The 26,862-nt window shown below is 47.2% G+C and overlaps 1 protein-coding gene across 3 annotated transcripts in view; it reads right to left on the bottom strand.

Moving 5' to 3' along the window:
• Positions 1–26,862, bottom strand: part of fam184ab (family with sequence similarity 184 member Ab) — an 89,803-nt gene that overhangs the window by 11,918 nt on the left and 51,023 nt on the right. For 2 of the 3 annotated variants that reach the window (XM_064340303.1, XM_064340305.1), the window contains exons 6-14: positions 24,900–25,022; positions 24,080–24,241; positions 23,055–23,176; positions 16,483–16,633; positions 15,305–15,346; positions 13,243–13,455; positions 8,028–8,181; positions 7,448–7,575; positions 1,439–1,623 (exon numbers count right to left, since the gene is read on the bottom strand). In XM_064340303.1, coding sequence (XP_064196373.1) covers positions 1,439–1,623; positions 7,448–7,575; positions 8,028–8,181; positions 13,243–13,455; positions 15,305–15,346; positions 16,483–16,633; positions 23,055–23,176; positions 24,080–24,241; positions 24,900–25,022 — 1,280 coding nt within the window. The remainder of the gene's footprint in view (positions 1–1,438; positions 1,624–7,447; positions 7,576–8,027; positions 8,182–13,242; positions 13,456–15,304; positions 15,347–16,482; positions 16,634–23,054; positions 23,177–24,079; positions 24,242–24,899; positions 25,023–26,862) is intronic. The other variant, XM_064340304.1, reaches the window with a different exon arrangement.

Genomic DNA, 26,862 nt, shown 5'->3' with positions numbered 1-26,862 from the left:
TTCTGATTCTTTTCACCACATTAAATTTTCATCCGTCCATTTTTTTTTGCCTGATACAGTAGCCCCTTTCCAAGAAAGACATCTATAATTTACTGGGTGTCTGTCGGAGACGATATCACTGGCTCTCATAAGTGGAAACACTTATCTCTATTTATTTATTGATTTATTTTTGTGCAGGACGGTGGCTTTTCCGTCAACCCTTCCACAACATTACACCTCTTGCCCTTCTTCCGCGCGTCATAAAAAAGCCATCGTTCACATACACACACACGCACAAACTCTCGCAGACTCCATGCACACACACCACACACACAACACACACTCTCACTCCACACACACTCACACCCCACATCACTCACACACATCTCAACAGCACACTCGCCCAACAGGCACACACACACACACACACACTCACCCACACCCCACACTACACCCCGCACACAATCACTCACCCCCAACACGCATCGACGACACCACACACACACACACACACAGCGACCCGGCACACCCACAGTCAGACACAGCAGAACACAAGTGGACAAGGCAGAAATGCATTTGCCTCTCTCCCACAATAAGGCTCCCCCAAGGGCCCGACTGCATTTATTTATTAATTTGATATTTTTATCTCGGGACCTAGCATTCGCAAGCTTGTTACATAATTGGAAGTGAAATATGCTGTGTGCGGGGCAATGAAAGACTAGCAATATGTATTGCTGTAAACACAGTTCCTCCCCCACACTGCTAGACTGCGCTAGCCTACCTCCGCTAGCGGTGAATTTTTCTCTCCTTTTTTTTTGAATATATTATTAGTAGTTCAAACCGTGCAGTCCCATCTGAGCCCCAGCTCGCATTAACTATTAATACAAGATTCTGAAATATTCATTTAAGTTTCTGTGGAAAAAAAAAAAAAACGAGGAATTATTTTTAAGCATGTGCATATATCAAAGCCTCTGAGGTAGAATTTAAATGTATTTGCGTAACAGCTGAAGCTAAACTGAACGTGAAGGACAGCACGTGGATAAAGTGCTCTGGAATGTGGACTTACTTTGGTTTCGAGATGTCAAAGCTCCTCTCATTTTCCTCTAGTCAGCATCTTTCCCTTACGTGCTTTCTCTCTCTCTCACTTCTGATTTATTTTGTTCTGTACAGTTCCAAGTTGATAAAATGAACCTATAGTGTCCCACAGCATTCTATTAGCTGGTCTAAGTATAGGAGATAAGCCCCCATTGGTCACACAAAAATAGTGGGAATTGTATTTCAGCAACACGGTTACATACGACAGTGTAGAGGAAGTATGGTCATTGAACTTCCTCTGCAGACCTCCAGGTGATCCAATAAAATCAAGTGGGCGGAGCCCAGAGTTACACGCTTCCTATAACTCCCACCCACCTGCATCTAATCCAACCAAATCCAAATCGACCCTGCCACACCCACCCACCTGATCTGCTGATTGGCCTCGCTGCGGATCTTCAGCACCTCTTTGCCCTTCAGCTCCAGCTCCTTGGTGAGCGTGCTGATGTTCTCGTTCAGGGTGTGGATCTCGTGGTCCAGGTCGGCGATGTGGTTTTTCCTGCGGTTCACCTCCTCCTGCAGGTCCGAGATACGTCCCAGCAGCTCCCTCTCCTGCGGATTAGACGCAGACACAGAAACACACACACACACACACACACACACACACATACACACACGTTTTGTTTCGCCTTTCATTGGATGATGTTTTTCAGCATCAAATACAAAGACATGCTAAAACTTTGATACAAAAGCTGCCATGTCCATCTCCACATGGTTCTTAACATAGGTCTCTCCCACAATGCATCTGGGGACACTGATATATACGGTGATGATGCGGATACTTATTTCCTGTTTCTCTGAATCCATATACGGTGGTTCATGCAAATGGACACTATATAAATAAATATAATGCTGTCAATGCTGCCATTAATAGCAGATCTACCACCTTTGCAGGTTGCTGTAAGTTGCAGGTGGGGTCCAAATTTCCACAAAACCCCCAACAGACAAATTTTTGCCTGCCATGCAATTTCCCAGCACGGTCTCATCTCTGTTCTATCCATGTTAGGGCAGGAACCTCTGAAAGATGCCCAAGCTACATGCCACCGTTATGGACACGATGTGACAGTTGCAAGTATCACAGAGTGAATGAACTGTCGTGTCACACTTTGGTCCGTGGGCCTGGAGGGAGCAGGCCGATTGTGAAAGTCTCTCTCGCTGTAGACAGCATCTGTCAAGTTCTCCGTCTCCCTGTGTCTGCTCATTTGGTTTCAAAGCCGCGCTTGACAAACAGACGTATCACGCCACCCCAGAATACTAATACAAAGCCCGTACAGAAAAGTATTTACCCTGGAGACTGTGCAATACAGCTCACCATCACTTTAAACGGATACACTGAGCCATACAAAATGGAAGTGTATATTAATCACACTTAACTTGTTTCAGGACTAATTTTCCACTCCAGTAGCAATCTGACTTAAATTCCTCCTGTAAAAAGGGCCATTTGGCAACTCTCTCTGCAATGTGAAAATTGTGTATGTTGATCACAGATTATGAAGTTAATGGCTCTTCTGTAATCAAATTACAGTCTGCTGCTTTCAACTTTGCATTTAAGTAAAACATTTAGGTCAAAATAACAATCTCCCCATCCCTGTCCTGTATTTCGCCTGCAATAAGGAACTTGTTTTTTTTTACATGGACAAGCTGTTTTTCTGTTCTTAAATACTGGGGAGGCCGTGGGCATCAGACTCCTGCAGTGTCTGAAGCCCTCCCCTCCAGAGTCTGAGTCTGAAGGCTTTCTCAGCCGAGCTTCGCTCGTGAGATCAACAGCTGCTCCCTCCCCGGGGTTTGAATGTGATCCGCAGCACGGCGGCTAACAGGTACCCTGGGAACGGACCCCGAAACGCAAATGTCAGAATGCTAATGAAAGCACTGTTAGTCAAAAACACAAGGCAGCTCATTATGCACAAATCAGTCCCTACCCTGCCTTCAGAGACCACTGTTATGAGCTGCATTGTGGGTAAAACTACAGCTAAGAGCTACAGTTGCTTGTTTACAGAAAAAAAAAAAAAATCTAAGCATCTTACAGGCTTACAGTTCTCGGGCATACTGAATAATGCATGACCTCCTGGTGTCTTCTGGTTATTTCTTTAATTATATATCTATTTCTTTACCCCAGACCCAAAGAGCCGGGTGTCAGGGGGGGCGGACGCTAAGTCGCTAACACAGCTGGCCCAGGAGAGATACGGCATCGGCGGGGAAGAACATATTTCGCCGTCGTTCCCGCGACGTCGCTCCCTGTCCCCTCCCACCTCGTTATAAAAAGGCGCAGGAAGGGAGGCGTCTGGCACTCAGGCGAACATCTGCGGCCCGCCGAAGCAAAGGGCAGCGTAAGTCCGCGCCGAGCAGCCTCCCGCCGTCCGTAAACAACGCCCCTCCGAGGAGCGGCCCAAGGACACGACCGGCGCGCGTGACGCGCATCAGCGACCGGCAGCGACGTCCAAATTCGCCACGAGCGAGGACGCCGGGCGCGTTTCCAAATCGGAGACGGCTTTTGGGGCGGATTAGGCTTGAAAGTGGGGGGCGGGGGCGGGGGCGGGGGGGGGGGTGCTGAGGTGCCTGACGGTTTTGGGGGCTACAGAGCAGCGTTACTCCCGATCTCCTCGTAGCGTGTGCTCTTACCCACATGGGAAATGGGAGTCAGAGACGAACGACTTTGACATTTAAAAAAAGTTTAAAAAGCCTTTCCAATAACACTTCACCGATATTACTGCACAACAAAATTCTCGGTGTTACATCAACCGTATCCCCCAATTGGGATAGCAAAATGCATTTTACAGTGAAAATGATGAGTCTTATAAACATATTATTACATAACAACTATATTATAGTAACAATTAGAACTTAAAGAAAAAGAAAAAATCTAGTGAAATACTTATTTTGTTTGTGTTATGGGTAATAATGTTTACATAAACAGCAGTTCACAATATTTTTACAGAAGTACACACACTGTACTTTTTAATTATTAATAGCAAAGTTGCACTTGCACCCCTAGGCAGTTATATCCAAACACCATGACTTCCAACAACGAAGGAAAGGAAAGCCTTACCCAAGATTCAGACAGCGACATTGTTTGCAAACCTCAGCCGAATCAGAAATCAGAAGTCAAAGCAATGTCTCGCAAAATTTTTTAAAAATTATCATACCTTTTGACTCCAGGATGTTTATTCAGAAAGTAACTGTCATTGCAGCCTTGCTCAATTATGTTATCAAAAGAAGAAAAAAAATTTGGCATACCACTTTACATTGTTTAACACATTGAAAACGGTTTCCATCTGAGTCGGGATCTTGGCTGTTTTTACGGGTGATGGGTAGTTTCTCCAGTGTGTGGATGGCGCTGGGTTGTACAGAGGGGGGGAGGATAGAGTGGTCCACAGTGTCAAATGCAGCGGAGAGGTCTAGTTTTTACGGGTGGGTAGTTTCTCCAGTGCGTGGATGCCGCTGGGCTGTACAGAGGGGGGGGGAAATACAGGCCTTGGCGCAGTGCTGATTAGCAGAGGCGAATGCAGCCCCCGCGAGACCGTCGTGAACTCCGTGTCATCGCACAAGGCCCCGGCTTTCAGGAGATGAAATATGACAGGGAGAGGATCAAAGGAGCCCCCGTCACACAGTCTCCTGATCAAGGCCCACATCCAGAGGGATGTGGGGGAGCAGCCGCACCTCGTCCCTGGTGCTGTCTGACAGCCGACACCCGGTCGTTCTCAGTCCCTCTCGGGCCGTGGGACGTTGAAGAGGGCGGCGCTGATCAAAGAGTTTTGGGCGCAGATAGGCGAAGACGAGACGCGATTGTTGGGGGGGGGGATGCCATGACCGTGAAAACTCTCGGCGGCCCTCGTTAACACAGGGGGGGCCGCGGGGACATTTTTCCCAGTTTGCGAACAAACCAAACCTCCAGGGATCGCCCAGCCGATGAAGCGGGGACGTTCCGGGCGAGGACGCGTCGACGCAAACACTTTGCGCTAACAGAGCTGATTGAACGCTAACCAGACCGAGCAGGGATTTCATTAAGAGGAACGTCTTTCATAAGTGGCTGTTTGCTGAAGCAATCAGGCTCTAGGGAAGACCGGAGAAGCTGGGGGTGGGGGGAGGAGCTGGGGTTTGGGGGAGGGGCTGGGAGGAGGGGGGGTGGGGCCTGGTAGCTCAAAGAGGAGGGTGCAGAAAAGGCGAGCTGGTGGGATGGTGGGATGGCGTTCCCCGCTCGGAAGCTGATGAGGGCTGTGAAATGGAGCGGAGCGGCGAGGAAACGGAAAGGCCGGGAGCGCGGGGACCCGCCGGGGCAGCCTGACGCGCGTGACGGCCGACGGCTACCCGGCGGACGCGATTCTCCACGGCGCGGACGCGGCCGGCTAATCTCACAGCTCATTAAACGAGCCCGAGCCCGAGCCCGGCGTCTCCTCGGGGAACGTAATTAACGATAAGGCGACGCGAGACGGGGATCCTCAGAAGCCTCAAACGGTCTTCGGCAAAAAGGACCCCGCGACACTTTCTGCCCCGCCCCCCGCCCCCCGCCCCCCCCCGCCCCGCTTGCTTCAGACGATGCCGTCTTTTTTTATCCATCTATCCATCTGGCAGGGTAAAAAAAAAGGGGGGGGGGCCTTTTAAATTAAAACAACGCGCAAAGGCCCTTTGATTAGGCAGTAAAGGGACGCGCACGTTTAGAGGATCAAAGAGACCGGTCCCTTTCTGTTTAACGGCGCGGAAAAAAACATCAGAAAGGCAACGGCATGCTGGGACGCCGCTGAAGCCCTTTGATTAGCGCGTCCTCCTAATTCCGCATTGAGGACGCGCAGGTTCAGAACGCTAGAACTGAGATATTAAAGATATTAAGACGCGCTCCCACGCAGCGCGGCGCAGCTGCTGACAATTCCGACCGTCGCCAGGGAGATGAGGTGTCCGCGTGACAGCGGGGGAAACAGGGAACAGGCGGCATGCTGGGATAGACTGCGAAGAGATTGCCTGGAACGGGTCGAGTCACCAGGTAGCCGTTTTTTGCGCCGGTGAAATCTCGAGGGACGTGTCTGAACTCGGCAAGCGGATCTGAGACCGCTAACGCCGGGCACGACGCTACTGAGCAAACAGCACCCAGCCAGGGAGTAAAATAACGCCTCCAGCTGTGTTGTTCTTTGCGGTTTTTCAGAAAAAAAAAATCAAATGATTAATTTGTTTACGGCAATACCTGTTTGTTTATTTCTCGAATTTAAACTCGTGCTCGCTCACTCGGGATATCAAACCTCAGAGACTAAAAAATGATTTAAACATTATCGTCCGCGTTTTCCTGTGAATATTTGCATCGTCGCGGATCCGTGTCTTACATTTAAAACGCGCGAAGGAAACAGAATGCTTCGCCTCGCTGCTACCGTCGCTGGTATTGTTTTCATTGTCATGGAAAATCAGTGGCAGCCCATTGAGTCTTGATGTTAGACCACTTCACAGGAGAAAGCAGTTTTGAGAGATAATGCCCTCTCCCTTTAATTTTCCGAACACATCAGAGAGCCCTTCATAGCAAATTGCCTTCCTTAACACCGAGCACGCCACGGCTGGTATTTGACCTTGCTGTTTACAGAAAGACGAGCAGTTTGGCCCTCGCGGGACAGATGTGTCTGTGTGACTGAACATCTGGATCTGTGCAGGGGAGGAGCGTGAGACCGTGCAGCGAGACTTCGTCTGTCATACTGATGTGGGTGATATGCAAATTATCACTTTGAGCCGAAACCTCGGTATTAATGTACGGCACGTTTCCAGCATTTCTAACCATACTCAAGCCCTAAGGCCTGTTGTGCTGATTGGGGCTCTCCCTAGTTCTATAAACAGTGACATGTAAAATTGCTAATTAGACAAAAGAAGAGAATGGCATTCGAGACTGTTCTTTTTTTCTTGCTCATTAATGCTGATAAGTGTCTCAGTTCAAGGAATTTTACTTCTGCTGAGCTGAAATCTTTGCTGAGCTGAAATCCATGCTGAGCTGAAATCTTTGCTGAGCTGAAATCCATGCTGAGCTGAAATCTTTGCTGAGCTGAAATATCCACTGAGCTGAAATCTTTACTGAGCTGAAATTTTTTCTGAGCTGAAATCTATACTGAACTGAAATCTATGCTGAGCTGAAATCTTTACTGAGCTGAAATCTTTGCTGAGCTGAAATCCATGCTGAGCTGAAATCTTTACTGAGCTGAAATCTATACTGAACTGAAATCTATGCTGAGCTGAAATCCATGCTGAGCTGAAATCCATGCTGAGCTGAAATCCTTGCTGAGCTGAAATCTTTACTGAGCTGAAATATCTGCTGAGCTGAAATCCTTGCTTAGCTGAAATCCTCGCTGAAATGTGTGTGCTCAGTCTAGATCTCAGCCCGTGCAGGCGAGCAGCGCCAGGTAAGGCTCACCTGCTCTCGGCTGTGCTCCAGAGCGTTCTCCAGCTCCAGCTTGGCGGCGGCGATCTCCTGCTGGTGCGTCTGGCGCAGGTGCTCGATGGCCGAGGCGTGGAGGTGGTTCAGCTCCGAGCGGAGGGAAGCTGTCAGCAGGAGGGAGAGAAATTTCACTTCCTGCAGAATATACGTGTTTTTTTTTTGGCATAAATATTATACTCGACTGTCGAATGCTACTAACCAACCGCCTCCTCTTCTTCCCCTTATTTACAGATTTCAAATATTGCCATTCTATTACTGAATTTCCTCTCTATATTTACATTTGTATTCCCAGTCTTCTACCATTGAGCTATCTCACTGTAATCCATCTGTCCGGATAAAGAGAAACAAATCTACTATTCTCTTGTGCGATGTACAGTAGCTCTCAATAGTGGTATGATGTTTTTACAAATATATTAAACATATTAAAGCTCAGAATCTTTAAAGACTCAACAGATTTTGACCTGAAAATGAATGTTAATCTTTCTAATATTATTTTGCGGTAAGACTAACAGGGAGCTTAGCTGCAGTGTTTAGGGTGATTTATTTGGGAGTTTACCCAGCATGGCCTTGCCCTCGTCCTCCAGCTCAAAGCGCAGTGTCTGCAGCTCCTGTTCAGACTGCTGCTTGAGCAGCTCGATGTTCTGTCTGTGGGTCTCCCTCAGAGTGTGCAGCTCTGCGTGGTGCTGCTGTCTGAGCCGCTCCTCCAGCTCCTGCACTCTCTCACACACACACACACACACACACACGCACATACACACACATCCATGTACACACACACATACACACAGAGACACACACACGCATGCACACACACACACTGGTCAGAACTGCTCAACACAGGCAAAATGGTCACACAGACCTTACAGAAGGAAATGGGTGACAGAAACTATTTTACTGGGGAAAACACAGCCACATTACTGACACGCTATATACTTCAGAACAGAAATATCTATCAGGTCTAAAGAGGCAGTTCATTTGTGAGTGACACTCTACAGTTCATGAGTGGGTTCAGGCCTGGTATAAAAAAAAGTAAAACAGACAGCTTGTGAGTGGTTTTAAGACCAGTAAAAGCAGAGAGAGAGAACAGCTTTTGAAAAATAGGCTCCTTGCAGACTAGTCCTTGGCTACGAAAGAGAGGCTGCATAATACACAAAGGTAGGCACATCTTTTGTGAAAGACAGACCACAAGACCAGGGCGTGGACTAATTGTGGTGGGCTTGTCCCTTTGTTAAAGAGGCCACAGAACCGTTAAGGGCAGATGACTAGTGTGGGAAAGAGGATACAACAAATGATGAAGAGCAGAGTTAGGTTACATAACAGGATCAAAGAGGGGAGTCACTTATGTTACCTGGGACACAAAGTATGTTTCAGGACTATTTTGCCAAATAACTGGAAATTCCAATTCCAATCAATAAACAATTGAGCTTTTCAGCAACTGCTGAGGGATGTTGGAAAAACCGTTCTAGTTTTCTAGCCATGCTTAACGTAGTGGCCGAAATACTCAGCACCCTGTACCACCCTAAATGAAACCGTGTAGAAGGAGTTGTTAACATTAAGATCATTGTAACATTGTACAGGTGAACGAATCACAGAACGAGGGGCGCCAGCTAAAGCCTCCCACTGTCAGAAATGCACAACGACAGGCTACAACATCCAGATTAACGATGCAAGTGATATAAGTGCTGGACGGAGATGCAAGTGTAACATGAACGTGTTACAGGAACAAATTAGGATTCAAATTGTGGGAGCAATCCTTGATTGGGAGTGCCCTGCAGAGTAGTGATAGTTAGTGCAGTCAGTACAGCCTGAAGAGATGCGTCTTCAGGCCACGGTGGAAGATGGGCAATGACTGAGCGATTAGCAGAGAAACAGGGAGCTCGGTGGAGAAGCTCCGCGGTCGGAACGAACAAGAAAGCAAACAAGCAAGAGTGAGGTAGAGTGAGGTATGTATAGGCTGAGGTCCTGTAACTTCTTGCAATCAATCAGCACGAAAGCTATTCAATGGCTTGCCTTGAATTCTAGCGATCTGGACGTGGAGATAAAGCACAGTGTGTGAGAGACTTGGTAGCTATGATGTTAACTTGGATTAAGGTCTTATTTCACAACATGAAACTAGAAATAAACTAGGCCAGGGAATGTGAAAAAGCCTTAAATGTAATCCCAGTGTTCTGAAGAGGCAGGATGTGATCACCTAGCCTCAGGATGCTTATTGCCCACATGCCCCCGCCCCCCTCCCCTCCCTCCCCAAAAGAGACTACATCACAGAGCACAGAGAGGTGCAGGAGCACCTGCGGTTTCTCCAAAGCACACCGCAGGCTGGAAAGGCGCCGTTTCAGTGGGCCGATGAAACGGTCAGGCTGTGCCAGAGCTATTAAAATGGGGCACGAGGGACCCCTGATGCATGGGTGCGCAGGAGGATTCCGGAAAGTTCTTGCCCCTGCTCCTGCAGAGCTCCCGTGGCAACACAGGCTTTTTAAAAAGAATAACAAACCGGGCATATTTTCAGACACCTAACAACGCCGCAGGCGATGTCCCATGGAAAAAACCTCTGACGGGGTAAACCTTCTCATAGCGGAGGCCATCGCACTGTTTTTATCGTGCGTTTCTGAATGACCCTGAAGGAAACAACAAACTCACATCAGCAGGAGTTCCTCTTTAATACAGGCCGGAACGAGATCCGTCTGCACGACCCTGTTTGTAAATGGACTCTCGGTCGACGCTCCTCGATAATTAGCCCCGGGAAACACGTGTAGCGGCGACGGCGTGTTTCCTTAGCGTGCTGCCGAGGCTTTTAAAACGTCCGCCGAACACGAAGAACAAACAGGCATCCGCGAGACGAGGCTGACCGCAGAACCCCGAGCCGCGGTCTCCAGAGACGCTCGCCGCGCTCGTAGTGAGTCGAGCGCTCGCAACCCGCCGACGACAGCGACCATTAGAGAGAGCGCATATCTGCGCTGTCTATCCCATGCTAAACTGCCACGCACGATCACAGCTTTGCATGACTTTGCATGTTGGGTCTGTCCCCGAAATCATACGATAATGAGAGTGCCACTCGCACGCCCCGTCTCTCTCAAATCGGTCTATTTTTCATCGTTGGGAAATACAGGACAATTCCATCGGCGCGACCTTCGTCGGATAACGCAAACCTCGCCCCCTTGTAATCTAATGTGGCGGCGGGGGGGGCGATATTCGCGTTCCCGCTCCTCCCGACGACAAGCGAATAAAGACCGTACATCTTCATTTGGCGAGCGGCGCCATACGTGAATCACATCCCTTTTTACGACGCTCTTAACTAAACCCGTCGCCGTGTAAGCAAACATATAGATTGAAACAAACGTTGCTACCGCGGGCGGACGTAAATCTCAGCTAGCGAGCGCTCCGGAATATGTTTTATGCCTTTTTTTTTCTTCTTCCTTGGGTCACGCCGTTATCAGTGACTCATGGTCCCTCGGTCCTTGTTCCACGGTCTGGAGCGGTAAAGGTGACGGGAGCCGCTGAAGACCGTTAATTGCGCCCGGCCCTCGCGCCGGCTCTCCGGGTTTAAAGCCCTCTGAGATCTTATTAGGGGTCACGGGCAATTAGAGGACCCCGAGCTTCAACATATGTGCTCAAACGAGGGGGCTAACTGCTCCGGAACACCAGGACCTGTCAACGAGGACCGGAAAAAAAAGCAAGAACAACAACAACAAAAAACTACCAAAAAAAAAAAAAAAACAATGAACAATGAACTACAGTAATGAATTCCTTTCGCTTCAGGCACAACGCGGAGGGACGCGTGAGGGCAGGGGGGTGTAAATATTTCATCGTGTTTCTCGAGGTGCACGAATAGAAGCCATTGCCCTCCCAGGCCCAAATTTTAAAAGCTCTGGGAGCTGGGAATGCCCGAGAGGTTAACGACTAATGGCACCGGATAAACGCTCCAAACAAAGGGAGAGACTGTATCACCTTTTTTTTTTTTTTTTGGCTAACCTTTTGTCTCATTTCGATGCGAGGGGCCCTCGCCCAGCGCAGTTAAGAGGAGTTAACGCTACAGTGAACCTGAAGAGCCCGTGTTTACTTATTAAACACCGGTGAATAAATCAACAGAGCCATCGTGTTGCTGAACGGGTCCCCCCGCTTGGCCGTGCTCGAGCTGGTCTTCTTCGAGTGTAGAGAGTTCTCTGAAGCTGAACTTACAAGATGCAGCGATGGATATGTCCTCACTTACACGAGTCACACATATATTAAATAAAAATGTGCAAAGTGCAGAACCCCGGTCTATCAAGATGGAGTGCGGCAGAGTGCTGTAGTCTGAAAGAGAAGGATACACGAGCTGGTACTTATGACTCAACGGAGCCGGAATAGGAAATTGGCCATTGGCACATGAATTACTGCCCCATATTCCCCTCTGAAAACACTGTAACAGTCCTTAATATGAGCACTGAATAATTATAACATTATTTTCTTAGAGGGGACCTTATTGAGAGTTACCTAAAAGGCTTAAAATGGCTTCATCTCACGGCATTACTCAATTCACACAGCATGGTCTTAGTGGAGCTGTTGTACTGACGTATGAGGCTCAAGGGCGCAACAGCACCGCCCTACCCGAGATTCAAACCCGCAACCCACAAGCCCCAGCGCTCAAACCGCCACGCGACTCCGCTGCCCACTCTCCCTCTATCAGAAGTTTGACTAATGCTCTCAGGAAAAGTGACTGCACTAGCAGCCCCCCCCCCCTCAGAATTAATGTAACTCTAATTCACTCTGTCAGTCTGCACTCCACTAACCTCAGATGCAGTTCGGGGGGTGGAGGGGGGGTAAACCACCACTCCACTGCTCCACAGTGAAACAGGAAATGTTCCACTGATCTCCAGGGAGAGGGGAGAGGTAACCACTATTCCACAGTGAAATAGGGAATGTTTCACTGATCCCTTGTGAGAGGGGGTAACTGCTACTCCACAGTAAAATGGAGAATGTTCCGCTGATCCCTAGGGAGGGGGGGGGGGGGGGTAGCCACTACTCCATAGTGAAATGGGGAATGTTCCACTGATTCCCAGCGAGGGGGGTAACCACTACTCCCCAGTCAATTGGGGAATGTTCCTTTACACCCTGGGGATGAGGGGTTCTGGCTGGAACCCATGACAGCAGACACTAGTAGTGAATAGTTTACACTTAGGAAGTTTCCACAGTCTTTATTTAAACAACTCATCCTCATTTCCTGTCAGGCCCGATCCCACTTTCATGAACAAAAAGGGGAAGAAAAAAAAAAAAAGCCAGCCAGTTTCATCGGAGCCACAGGTAGCTGCATTACACCACGTCAGAGTGGAATCTGACAGATGGGGGATATTGAATTGGAGCTGTGACAGCAGACGAGGGCAGATGGATGACTCTCTGGGCCAAGTGAGCCAGTGTTAGCGAAGTCACGCAGACAGCGGGCGGGAACACCAGGGAGGGCTAGACATGAACCCAGGGCAGAGAAAAAGACCAGACTAAGCACAGAGCCACAGGTAAATGGCGATGTAGGGCAGGACCCGTATTATTAGCCCGTCCCAGAGCTGGTGTCCTGGCATGCTGATCTAGGATCAGGTTAGCCTGTTAGCTTGTAAAGTAAAAGGCTAGAATAAGGACAGGGGAATCCTGAATCTAAATCAGAGCCCAGGTCTCACCTTGAGCTCCCAGAGCTGGTGTCCTGGAATTATGATCTAGAATCAGCTTAGCCCGTCAGCTCGTAAAGTAAAAGGCTAGATTAAGGACAGGGGAATCCTGAATCTAAATCAGAGCCCAGATCTCACCTTGAGGTCCTGCTGGCGCGCCTCCTCCAGGTCCTGCATGGCGCAGCAGTGCGCCTCCTGCAGACTGTGCTCCCTACGCTGGTGCTCCATCTCCAGCTCCTGCAGCTGCTGGCTGAGGTGCTCCCGCTCCTGGTTGAACTGCGCCTGCAGCTGCTGCAGTGAGCTCTGCGACTGCGACAGCTGCATCTCCAGGCTCTGCTTCAGCAGCGAGATCTGGGGGGTGGGGGTGGGGGGGGGGGGTGGGTACGGGGGCAGGGGGAGAGGAGAGGGAACCGTGTTTCAGATTGAGCCCTATAGAGGAGCCTCCTCTTGGGCTTAACAGGGTGAGAGGAATCAATCGAAGCCCAAGAGGGACTTGGCGTTAACACTCAAAACAGAAGTAACACCGGGTATCTTCTGTTATTAATGTATCATATTTTAGCTAATGTTACATTAGCTTCCAGCTCAGTTTGGCACAAAGTAGTATGTGGTTCGATCTATGCTGCCTTTCGATTGAATCATCCGCTTAATCCTACCGTAGCTGCAGTTTAGCGTAAACCTTTTTTTAGCCTTCAGATTCAGCCCTCGTCTCTGGGGGTGGCCATGCGTGTGAGCAGTGCTGGAACTCGAATAGCTAAACTTCATAAACGGGTGGGAGGACTTACTAGGAATGTGTGGCTTTCACGTTCAAATGAGTAATGAGACAATGCGTGAACGTGGCGTAAAAAAAAAGCTAACTTTCGTCGACTCGCCAACTTTCCCTGACAATGAAGCTGTAGGACAGCCACGTTTTTGTCTTTGAAATCCCTCGCTAAATTTGCCATGCCATCTCCTGAAGTGACTGATTGATTTTTAAGTCTAATTACGATACGGTCGACACTCGCTGGAGATGGAATGAGTGTGAGCGAGAGAACCAGACATGACGTCCGTCTCTACGTGTCATCGTCCGGACCTCAGCATTCAAATTTAATTCATAGAGTACAGATAAGAGCACGTCAAAGGACTTGCGTGGATTCGGTGTAGACTCACAAACATTATATTACATTTACTTGGCAGACGCTTTTACCCAAAGCGCTGTACAATAAGTGGATACCGAAGGTCACTGGAACAACTATGGAACACAGGTCAAAAAGTGCAGAGTGAAACAAAAACTACGGAAACAAAAAAGGACCATTCCCATCCCTACATGACTAAACACACATTCTGGGCACAGAGTGAGATGAAGCACGTTGCAACTGTGATGTTCATGCACGTGTGCCGCAGCGTCGTCAGAACCTGCCGGAAGGTCAAACAAACCGTGTGATTTGCAATCGAAAGAGGTGCTCCTGTCTCTGTAAAGGTAGAAACTCTGGGTTAAATATAGAATCTTGCTGATACCCTTGCCCTGATTTAAAAAAAAAAAAAAAAAAAAAAAAAACTGCTTAAAATTCCCAAGCAATCTGAAAAGATGCTCAGATGTGGCAATGACACGACATATCATACACCGCAGAAGAAAAAAAATCACACCGCACGGAAAGGGTGCCTGTCGCATCAAAGGAACAGAAAAATACACTTGTCACAAAGACGGTAAAAAAAAATTAAAAAAAATAAAATTACCCAGCGTGCACCAAGAGTCCGAGCACAGAAATAAATGTAAATGTGGAACAAAAGCCTTATTAAAATAATGAGCGTTCATGCGCGTTGCTTGGGAACTGGATGATAGTAGCTTCGCTGCCATGGTCGAGTACGAGAGGAGAGGCCGCGCGCTCTGTCAGAAGACGTCTGAATGCAGCGCTGACCTACTGGCCCCGGTGTAGCACAACTCACCGCCCTGGAGACTCAGAGTCACGCTACAAATACTCTCAAAGAAAGTACGGAAGAAAAAAAAAAACAAAGGCAGAACAGACGCTCTGAAATTGAAACTAGCATTGTTTGTGCAAGCCAGAACATGTCCAAATAAAGAGAGGGAAAAAAAGAGAAGAGAATCTTGCAAGGCCAACATGCGAGCCACACAGAATGAATATATATGTTTGCATATATATATTTCGGTCAAGAAATTAAAAAGAAACAAAAAGAGCAAAGTGTGTAAGTGGGCTTCACTTACATTACTGATTGACTTATGTAAAGCTTCACCAAGTGATTGCCGCTATGAGGGAAAAAATCACAGGAATAAAGGGACACATTCAGGAATCAATGAAGCAAAAAAAGAAACTAAAAATAATCAAATTCTGTTTAAAAAATACAAATAAAAAATAAAAAGATCCAAAAGGAAAGAAGAAATTTAGGTCCGGGTATGGCAGCTAAGTAAAAAAACTAAAACAAAAAAACAGCCATTTTAGAGAAGGTGTTAATTTATAGTTATAGATTAAAAACACCATATAGTTCAGATACAGCTGGTATGAGAAGTATAGACAATTGTGTCAAACCAAAGACTGTTTTTTTTCCAAAAATTAAAAGAGGGAAATTAAGCACGCCTTTCGCATCAAAGCCAACAAACCCCCATCCCCCCCCCCCCTCCCCACCATCTGATTGATGTCCTTAACCCTTCCGAATATTAATGCAATTATAATCCACAAGTGCTCTTAAAAATTCAGTTTTAATCATGTATGATTGCTCTATTCAGTCCATGCCGTGCAGGCTGTGGGCTGAGCTGATTTAAATGCACCGGTTCGAACATATCCACGGGAGAGAATTAAAAATGACAACCTAAACTGCGCAACATTCTATAAAAAGATGCGTTTCTTTTCACGTCTCCCCAGGGAGGCGCTGACGTGTGTGCGTGGGCGAGTGCGAGACTGCGTAGTGCGGTGGATAATACGGCGCAGTTGGACGGAGGCAACTACACACAGCCATATCTTACTGAGGGGATCTGCGCAGCTCTGTAAAGCAGGTAGATGTTATATGTGAGGTAAGATGTGGCTCGCTTACTTTGGAATGGCCAGTCACATGCCTAGTCACCTACATGGCAGGTGTCGTTCATTCTCCACAGACAATGACCAGGCTCTATGGCTGAGTAGCCAGGTATTACCAGAACCACTACATGTGGAGGACACAGCAGTAACACAGTCTGGGATACACAGGTGGGACTGATTGCTGTATCCACTGACTGAGTCTGCACAGGGTAAAGGGCTCTGTGCTGACCCGCACATTCTGGGAGGCCAGTAAGGAGCCTGCACGGTGTCTGGGGGGCTGGTGTGTCCGTGTGTTGCCGAGCGACTGGGTGTTGCCGTGACGCCGGGTGTCGGTGCGACTCTGCGGCGCTTCGGGACGGGCGCGGGTCACCTGCTCCAGGAGGTCCTCCACCTTCCTCTGCCAGCCCTCCCTGGCAGTGCCCAGCTCCTGCTCCTTCATCTGCGCCAGCTGCAGGAGGGCGGCCCGCTTGTCCTCCTCGTGCCCCTCCCGAAGCTCCTCTCGAAGCTTCTTGCACTCTTGCCTGCGGGGGGAAGAACCAGAGGTCGCACATCTTTAGGCCTCCGCTCACACACACACCATACCCTGCATACACACACACATACACACCGCCCCTGTATTTTCCCCAATAGAAACAGGCCATGCTCAAGATCCTGGTAGAGTAAACAGAGGGACAGTGTGTTCTGTTACTATGCAGCTCGGGAATTTGACTGTACATGAACCCTGAGTCTATGGAAAGGGTCATTCGTGCTGTGGAAATCATCACTGATGAAGAGCTGACAAGCACATTGTACACAAAGTTACAAAGAGAAATAAGTTCTCCCATGAGAGGCAACAATGTCCCCAAAATGATTTATCTGATATTTTGTTTTTCATTATTATTCCAACATAGCATATATATGGATTTAATAATAGTATTCATATTGTGATAGTATTGTATTATTATTATATACCATAAATATATACTACTGTAAACTTACACATTTCAATAAATACATTTGTCAACACAATTAACTTGTGTTCAAAGATTCATGTCATATTGTACTTGCCGTGGTGTTCTTTTCAATGTCATACTTCCTGGATTCAACAAATTGCAACATTAAAAGGGAAAATGATGAAGTAGGAAATAATTCCAACATTACTAAATTTCATACATCTACAAAAATTCCCCCCCTTTGAATATTTCATACCCTTTGCAGCTTTAAAACCTTTGTAAGGACCTGAATGCTTACTTGGATGAATGATGTTCGGTATTTGTTAGGAGTGTGGAGGTGGTGGTGATGGTGGGGGGGCGGTCTGACACTGTGCATATTTAATAAACAGAAATCCATTTGCGCTCCTCTCTCTCTCTCTCTCTCTCTCTCTCTCTCTCTCAAGCAGACCGCTAACAATCATAAAAGGAAAAAAAACGGAGACGGGCAGCCATTCGCAGTGCATTCTCTGTAACGGAACAGAGGCAGATGCGAGATGCGGCCTTTAATGCATCCGCTCACATTCACAGCGGGAGATGCGGGGGGGCCTATCTGAGGTTAACTGCGACAATATTGCCCATAAACAATAATGTACCAGCGGCACAATGTGCTGTGTCTCCAGCAGTCTTTTCAAATTCCAGGTACTCCCCCCCCTTGCCATTGCAGAGTGTAAGGGAGGGATAAAAGTAATGACCTGTGTGAGAGTAATGTTAGTATGTGAATGATTCTAAAACGGGCAGTGATGCCCTTTTTTCGACAAAGAAAGCAAACATGTTGAACTTTATCTGAAAGACAGCAGCAATGCGAACGGGCGCCAGCTTTGTCTTGGCTTCCTTTCAGCCAAACTGTCAGAAAAGAGTGAAGAGTCCAAGTCTGGCCCAGAGACAGGCTCGGCAGAGCATCGGTGATCCTGACTGGCTGAGACAGAACCTTCTCCGAGAGCAGGAGAACAAAGCCAAAAGCTCCAGTCCTGTTTAATTACCTGTAAAGCAAAGCAGGCGCCACCTGATTAGCTTTGCCCAAAAAGCAGGTGGAAATGGCAGCTTGGGCGCAAGACCCCGCTGGAGTCTTGGAGCATAATCAAAGGCGGCCCTTTCCATAACCATGACCCTGAAATCTGTCAGTCAGCCATGGCCAATGTCATCTCAGACAGGCTCTTATGGAACTGACATATCACCCAGGTAAGGGCTTAACTCATGCTGACTATCAACTCTGAAGGCAACTGAGTAAACTTGAAGCGACATAAGACGCTAACGGGTCACTGCACCACCGCACAGCACCTAGAGAGCACAAAGGCGGTTTTGTTTTGAAAAAGCACACAGCAAACCTTAATGGTAACACAGGAAACAAGAAGAACGGCAAAAATACTGAGCTAAATCTAAATCCTGCTTTAATTCAATGCAGTCTTGCAGGTGTTTGGACCCCTGAAAAGAGCATTGCAAATGTTACACCACAAGGGACCAGAAAGCATTGCCAGGGCCGCTGCTAACGTTGTTAACATTGCTCAGCGTGCTAATGCGCTTAGTGCAAAAATGGAACATTATGCTACATAAACAGTGGAGCCTTTCATCTGAAAGCTGCCCCTTATCTTCATCACCTCTGTCAAGGGGAAGCAACAGGCCTCTATCTGACAGTCAGTCATTCGTGATGAAAGGCACATCTGTAGCATGTGAGTGAGAAAGAGAGAGAGTGGGGGGGAGGGGGAGAAAGAGAGAGAGAGAGAGAGAGAGAAACTGAAGGTGAAGGGGAAGGTGAAATGGGCCAGGCAAATGTTCTTTGTTTTCTATCTCCCTCATTAAACTCTCTGACACTCCTGCATCCTGTTATCGTGCCATAGCAGACACATAGCCCGGGTGGCTACATAAATCCCTGGCTACTAATACAGCAATGTGCAGGTCACTTGAACATGGCTCCCTGTGTGGCCTGCATAACCGAGCAAACAGAAAAAATACCTACTGAACATGAAGAGGAATAACGGTGCAATATTTTTTTCAGAGTGATGCATTTTGAAATAGTTAGGGGCCTCTGGGCTTATCCAAAATTCCACCTCAGTAATAAATCTGGTTTTAGTACAACCTGTGCATACAATAATCACACTTTCCAAGGATATGCAGATTGACTGAACATCAGATCAGAGCTCATAAATATTTTTGAAAAAATAGAGTTATATTTCGTAACATAATATTATGTAAAGTTATACAGCCTCAAATAAAAATGGAAGAGGCTACAAGCCAGCTAATTTGAGAATCCGAACAGCTCCAGGATTGGAACGGAAATGTAATTTGCAAAACAAAAAATATGCAAAGAATAATTTTGTAAAAATGGATACGTCAAATAAGTCCAGTGGTATTTCTCTTTAATTTACCATTTTGTCTGTACTACAGCTGATGCATCTTACTATGCACTTGTCCAGGTTTTAAGGAGACTCTTGTAAGGGTCAGAAAGTGTTTCTCACCATCCTCTTGTGAAACTCTGCACAAACATCTCCAGGGATGCTGAGAGTCATTCAATTTCAAATGCCCTGTCATTGTTCCAGCAAAGCCCTTTTCCATTTGAAATTCACAGGCAAATCCCAAACCGTGCTTACTTCATTAAGTTCTTACCCTTGACTTTGAGCCGTATGGGCTCAGTTAAGAAGATCCCATTCTGACTGCTCTGTCACTATAACTGAAGAGAAGCCACTTTCAATGCAATACTGAGGCAACGTATAATAAAAAATGAACTAACTTATCAAAAATTGACTCAAAGAAAAAAGTTTCAGATGTGACAGCAGAGAATTTCTCATGCTAACTACGCTGGCCAGAAGGAAAAGTTCTGCACATGGATTTGGATATTTGAGGCAGTCACTGAGGAAATGCTAAGGTTCTGACAATGGGTGTCAATAAGTTTGCCCAAAACCATAGGTCCTGTTACGTTCATTCTCCAAGGGATCTGATACCAACAAATGGCCAGAGACCAATGAGGATGCAGTGTTGACTGGAAAAAGTACACATCTCACTCAACCGGCTACCGCACACATTTGAGACAGGAGAACCCCACTTGAACATTGCTCAGGATGAAATCACCTTAAGTTGACAGACCAAGGCCTTTGGTGCATCCAAGCCAGCAGTCGAATGCATGGGATTATACAGTACAAGTGATAATGTGATAGAGCAGCACTACTCAACCACAGGTCTGTGGATATTTGCTCCAACCATGCTCTACACCATCTGATTTCACTAATTATTTTATCTACTTACAGTACTTATTTTACCTAATGAGTAAGCTCATTATTGAAATCAGGTGGTGGAGTGCATGGTCGGAGCAAATACCTGCAGACACTGTGGCCTACAGGACCTGGAGTTGCCTGCGATAGGGGAATAATATAATAATAATAACCTCGGAGGTTGCTCAACCAACCAGAGGCGTATCACGAAGACAGATAGGGCAGGTGTGTTTAAATAAACCTTTGGTGCACTTCTGTGTCGATAGCAGACAGGAATTCCACCACTGCCCTCCCCCCCCCGGCTTGAAATTTAAGCAGGACTGGTTCATTGGTCATACTGACAAAATGTTGTCTCCAACTACATTCCAAACAACATTTCTTCATCCTTAGGGATTACCTTTTTTTACGTGGATTGCAAAATTAGGAACGCTGGGGGAAACAGTGTTTCCTTTTTGGGACTTGAAAGAAAGTTGTGTTCGGGACAAACAGCGTAAAAAAAAAAACAGCAGCATGAAACACTGTTTTGTTTTCTGAAGTGTCGGTGTCTTCATTACATTACGCTCCGAGTGCTCCAACACGTCAAAGCAAATGGAGCTTGTGAACACAGGAGAGGTGGTGGGCGGAATGCCCTAGGCTCACAGCTCTCCGTGCTGTGCGTGCTTATGGTTCACATGCTGAGACGATAGGCCTATGGGAAGAAATGATGAGTTCGGTTGTTAGGACCCGGCTGATGCAACCGCCGTTCACTGACAGTACAGGCAGCTCGCTGATGTGCCTCATGGAGCATATGGCTAATATAACTTTAAGGGGACAGCTTTTCGAAGCCAAATTGCCGAAAGGTTCATAAGGACGCAAGATGTCCTAGAACGGGCTCCAAGTCTACGGAAACCACAGTCTGCTGTGGCATTTTGGAACCTCCAAGCAACGCCGGTGGTGGTTGCATCTTTCCCTGTGGAGCAGAACCCTTGGTGTCAAGGGAAATGCACGTCCCATTTTATAACTGAATTTCCCAGTTTGGAGACAAACCTTCAGCTTAGGATGGTCCACAAAAGCATGTCTCATCCAACGAGAATGCTGCACTAATACAGGAAGCGTCATGAGAGCCAGGTCTACAGCCTTGAACTTCAACACATTGGTATGCATCAAAACACATGCTGAAACCTCCTGTGGTAATTTCAAACTGCTCCCCAGCCAGCCTGTGAGAGAGGCTTCCACCTCACCCCACCCCACCCAACCCCCACAGGAATTCCCAGAGATAAGAGACTTTTGCTCCGCTGTAGCTGTCTTCACCTTCAGCCGGCTTTTGTTTGGCTCTCTTTGGGTGGAGATGGAAGGCAATGAACAAGGGCTGATGGAGCCACACCCACAGCAGGGCCCAGGAGCCAGTGAGTCTAAGCCGCCGGACTGCAGAGCTGCCTGAATTAACAAAGACTCCACACTCACTCTGTAATCAAAGCAAGAGAAGGTTCCAGAACATCTTGTCCTGAAGGCGGAGTGAACAGGTGTGCTCTTCTTTATGGTACAGGGCTAAGACTGGGAGCACGCGTGCAGGTCTGAGAGAGTGTATGTCCAAATGACTAAGTGAGAGTAATGCAGCTGAAGAGCTGAGGAGCTGGTCAGCTGAAGAGAGCCGACAGCTGAGAGCTTTTGCTCTCCGTTTGCTTTGTTTTATCTTTGTTGTTTCAGTTTGTTATTTTTGCTCAGAACCCATGAGGGGGAATGGTAAAGTTTTTTGTTTGTTTGTTTACATGTCTGTGTGGGTATGGGATGCTCTCTCTCTCTCTCTCTCTGTCTCTCTGTCTCTCTCTTCATCTCTTTCTCTCTCTCTGTGAGAATAAGAAATTGAGGTGAAAACCCGGAATCGCGGCACCTCCCTCCCAGGGGTGTCGCACGATGTGGCGACATGGCGGCGGTGCACTGTTTTACCTCTCACTGACAATGCACACCTCTCTGTGGCACAAAAGGACCAAATGGGCCTTCCAGGCCATTAGGGGAAACATTCAACAGGGAGAAATTGAACGCCGCTCACATTCGGAAGACTCCATATGCGTCTTGTCAGTTATTTGTCTCATCTCGAACCCTCCAGGCAATACCGGCGCGTGGGCTAAGCGGCCCCCAGGGAGTCACAGCCCCGCCACACTTATCCAACGCGTCGTCCGACCGATTTCCATCTCATTTTACATTTGAGTCCTCACAGCAGTGTTTTCCGTGCCAAAGCAGGAATCTCCTCTCTGGCGCTCCATCTTTTCCATTCACATCGCCGCTCGCCAAAGCGTTTGATAACTCGCATTTATTCTACTTAAGAAGAAGTAGCGCCTCAGAGCTCTCGGTTATGCTGTGAAGATTCCTTGATGCCAACCCAGAAAATGGCCTGTAGGCTGAGGCAGAGGCATCGAAGGTCACTGTAAATCTTGATCCAGTTTGGCGAGGTTGGAATTATAATAACTGTTGGCCAGGACTCAATCAATATTTGCCCTTAAATGTAACTCAGAACAAAACGCAAGCGTTATTTCGTTTGTGTCAATCAAAATTTTGGCAAACCGCTTTGCCTTCGAATAGCTCTTGGAACAATAAAATTTCAGTAGAGTGCAAATTTTCTTGCACCACACGGGCCTCTGTAATCATTTGTGTCAATCACCAAAATAATCTAAAAAAAAAAGACCACTTGGAATTTATTTCCAAGTGGAAATTTGTTTTGGGGGGTGGCGTGACTGTAAAGTGCTCTCGCGGGTCTAAAAAAAGGGTTTGATCGGACGGCAGGGCCTCACCTCAAGGTCTCGGTCCACTTGAGCTCCAGCTCCAGAGCCATCTTGTCCATCCTCAGCTTCTCCTCCTCTCTGGTGGCGATGAGCTTAGCCTCATGCTGCTGCTTCTGGCTCTCCATCTCGCTCTGTGGGACCGAGACAGTACCGGGGATAGGGCAGGGGGCGAGGGGGGGGGGGGGGGGGGTGGGTTGGGGAAGGGCCAGACAAGCCATATTAGGGTCGGTGGCAAACAACTGCTCTTCATTCCAATGAATAAACTCTTCTCTGAGAGAAGAGCATGAGGCCTCGTTTTATTCCTTGTGTACAGTATTTTGTGTTCGCCTGCTTCTCGTAAATTTTGGCACCCGTTCTCCCTTCAAAGGAGGGTGCTCACGGGACCTCGGCCCACGTGAGGATTCCGAGCTCAAGCGCCCGCGCCCACGAAAAAAAGCTCGCCGTACGCTGCGATTAATCAACTATGAGACGAGGCGGTGGAAATAAGCTCTGAACCCTCGTCATCAATTTTCATCTCCAGCTGAGGGCCACGTCTGCGGTGACATTCAAATGAACCTGATTAATTACCCACAGCCGGTGCTGCGAGTTCTAGGCGCCGATCGAGGGGCGAGGGGAACTCGGAATCGCTGAGGAAGATGTTAATGGAATGTCAATGCGCGTTGTCACTTGAAGGCGGGCAAAAAAAAAAAAAGGGCACGATGTATAATTCAAAGGGGCCCGATAAAACGTCCCCGCAGCGAGATAGGCCCGCTTGGCCGTGGAAATATGAGATAAGCCTCGCAGGAGGGACATCAGAAAATAGGAACAGCGCCATAGAAATCCTAACCAGCACGCGTAATGGCTGGGACAGATCCAGCATGTTGCAGCATGTCTGGTAATTATTAATTCATCCACCTCACGTAGAGATGATTAATGACAGATCAGTCCTGTGCTAAAGATACAGCAGTTCCATGAAGGGGGGTCATCTAGGCAGGTTAATCAGTGAAGCGTGGGGGCCAGGGTGATGTGCTGTGGCGGCCGGTCGGAGCTCCAACCTGCAGGGCAGTGAGGAGGCTGCTGGTCTCCCTCAGCCTGGAGCGGGTGGCGTCCAGCTCCACCAGCAGGTTCTCCTGCGCCTCCTTCAGGCTGGAGATGTGACCTTCGGCCGAACCCAGGCCCTGCTCCCCCTCCTTCACCAGCTCCTGGAGCCGGTTCACCTGTAGGGTGGGGGGGGGGGGGTGGAGGGGACGACAGAGAGCGAGGTCGATGTCAAAAGCGCAAGCAGAGATTCGGATTAGGGAAAAAAAATGGACGCAAGATCACAGGTTGGTGGGAGGGGGAGAAATAGCATGACACAGGCGAGATTCACAGCACTTGGCTCACTGAGGCTACCAGAACTTCCACCGTAAACCAAACGCCGCGGGAGACACCGTGATTGACGCTTGGCTTATGGGGCCATTTTGCTGTGCAGACCCTCCGTCGTCTCCAATGATTGACATCGTGCAATCGACCGTAAAGTGGGATTGGATCCGTGAGGGCGAAGTCCCGGAGAATCCCCGAACGCTAATTATGAATCACCAAAGAGGCCTCGTCGCCATCCGAGACATTAATCCCTAAAATTCACTGACACACACGGGCTGCTTTACAGCTTATTAAATTAAACAGAGAGCCACTGAGAGAAAAAAGGGGACAAACAAAGTAATGAAATTCATTATCCACAGGAAACTAATACACCGGACAGACGGGTTTCCTGTTTTCTTAAAGGGGGCGGGGACTGTGGATGGAGGCTCTAGATAAAGACCTGCAACCTCCTGAAGAAATGTGTAACACCCTGAAACAATCCCCAACTACAAATGACCGTGGATGACTCCTTGCCTCCTGATTGGCTGTGTCTAGCTTGGCAGTAAGCTCCTCCCTCAGGCTGTCGAGCTGTTGCCCGAGGCGATTCTTCTGCTCCTCCAATGAAAGTCGCTCGCTCTCGAACCGCTGCTCCATCTCCTGTAGACGGATCACAAGGGGCTGTTAGTCAAGAAGAGGTCAAGACGATTGAACCATTTACAGAAAAATGGCTGGGATGTATATTAAACCTAATGTTATTGCTAAGAGGCATATGACTTCGAGTATGGCTTTATAGGGTTACTTAAAACTGTGTGAAATAAACAGCCCAAATCATCGGAAACAGCTAAATTAAAAAACATCCCAAACCATAAGAAAACATCTTTCACAAGGTTTAAGTCTTTTCTCTCAGTATACTCACACAATAAAGTCATATGTTGAGCATAGAATATTGTTTTTTTGTTTTGTTTTTTAGTATGTAGTTAAGACTGAGGCAGCCTAGATTTCACCATGCAAAGATTTTCTTCTCTATAGCACTGCATGTTTCAGTGCTCTAAAAAAAGATCATTTAAACACAGGGCATTTGTGCATCTTCAGCTAACAATTTAAGCCTTTTCTCCCATACCAATTCTTGGCTTGATGTAGACAGTTAATTACAGAACCCATGTTGTGCAAATAGGCCAATAGGAAACGACAGGAACTGCGTGAAAATGACTGCATCACAACCGCGATGCAAGAAGAAAAATATTCAGAGGCTTCGCCACTATCAATTTTAATATCGCGCAGTTGGCATGAACCCAGTAGCACATCTTTTTATGTAATAAAAAGCCATTTTTGCAACAAAAAAACTATAAATAAATAAAAAATGAACGTTACCTTTGATGGAGGAAAAAAATATGCCTTTAGGATGTAAACTCTTCAAGAAGGGCAAATAAGGCTAACTAAGGCTGCTAAAAGCATGCACACATCAACACAACCTGCTGCACACACTCGGCACTCAAGCACCAGAGAGCATGCCAGTTAAGGGAACGGAGTGAGCACTACTTATGTTGGCCGTGATACCTCTTACTACCTTTAATAAAGATCCACACTCAACGTGTTTTTGTTAAGATGAGGCTAAAAGAGGACAAAGAAAGCCATTGTGAGGATGGGAAAAAAATAAATTAGAGCTACTGCAGAATGTTTGTGTATTCCAAAGTAATCAGTATAGAATGTCCTAAAGAAGAAACCGGAGGACCTAGGAATCACCAGTGAGCAGGCTGTCTGTGGAAGACATCAGAAAGTGATGACAGGACGATTACAAGAGCTGTGAAAAAGATCCTAAATTGTCAACATGAGTAACTGCTAATGATCTCCATAAATTGGGTGAGAAACTATCACAAGAAAAGGAGGAAGTGTTGGATGTGGCCCAGACAGATTTAAACCCCATTGAACACGCGTTTCACTTGCTCAAAATGAAACTGAGTTCCTAAACCCCAGAGAGCACACAGCAACTGAATGAGGCAGCGGAAAAAGCTTGGGGGAGCATCTCAAAGGATCACATTATGAACTTACGTGAGGCCCGTGAGTCACAGACTCAATGCAATCATCAAATAGAAGGGGTATGCAGCAAAATATTGACCTTGCAAATCATTACATTTGTCAAAACTTACTGTGTCCCAACACTTATGCTGACTTGAAATAGAGGGACTCATTTAATGGCATTTTTTAAATATAGTTCAATATATGCTAAACAAGCCATGAAATAACAGTAGATTCTGAATTTCTCCCTCATAGCTTGATTTGAAATATATTAGTACAGAGGAAAAACAACCAGTCTGCCATGACTGTCCCAGTAATTTTGAATTTAACTGTCAGTTACATAGAAATGGATGGAGTTCAATCAATGCACTATTTAAAATGCCTTTGTTCGTCTGCATCAAAGTTGAAGCCCTTTTTAAATATTCAGCGAGAGCACCAACTCAATACTCAATTATCGAAAGGCTGAAAGAAATCCCTGACA

This window comes from Anguilla rostrata, chromosome 6 (assembly GCF_018555375.3).
Source record: "Anguilla rostrata isolate EN2019 chromosome 6, ASM1855537v3, whole genome shotgun sequence".
Lineage (NCBI taxonomy): Eukaryota > Metazoa > Chordata > Actinopteri > Anguilliformes > Anguillidae > Anguilla > Anguilla rostrata.
Note: the sequence above shows the minus strand (reverse complement) of the source record. Positions and strands in the feature narration are given on the sequence as shown.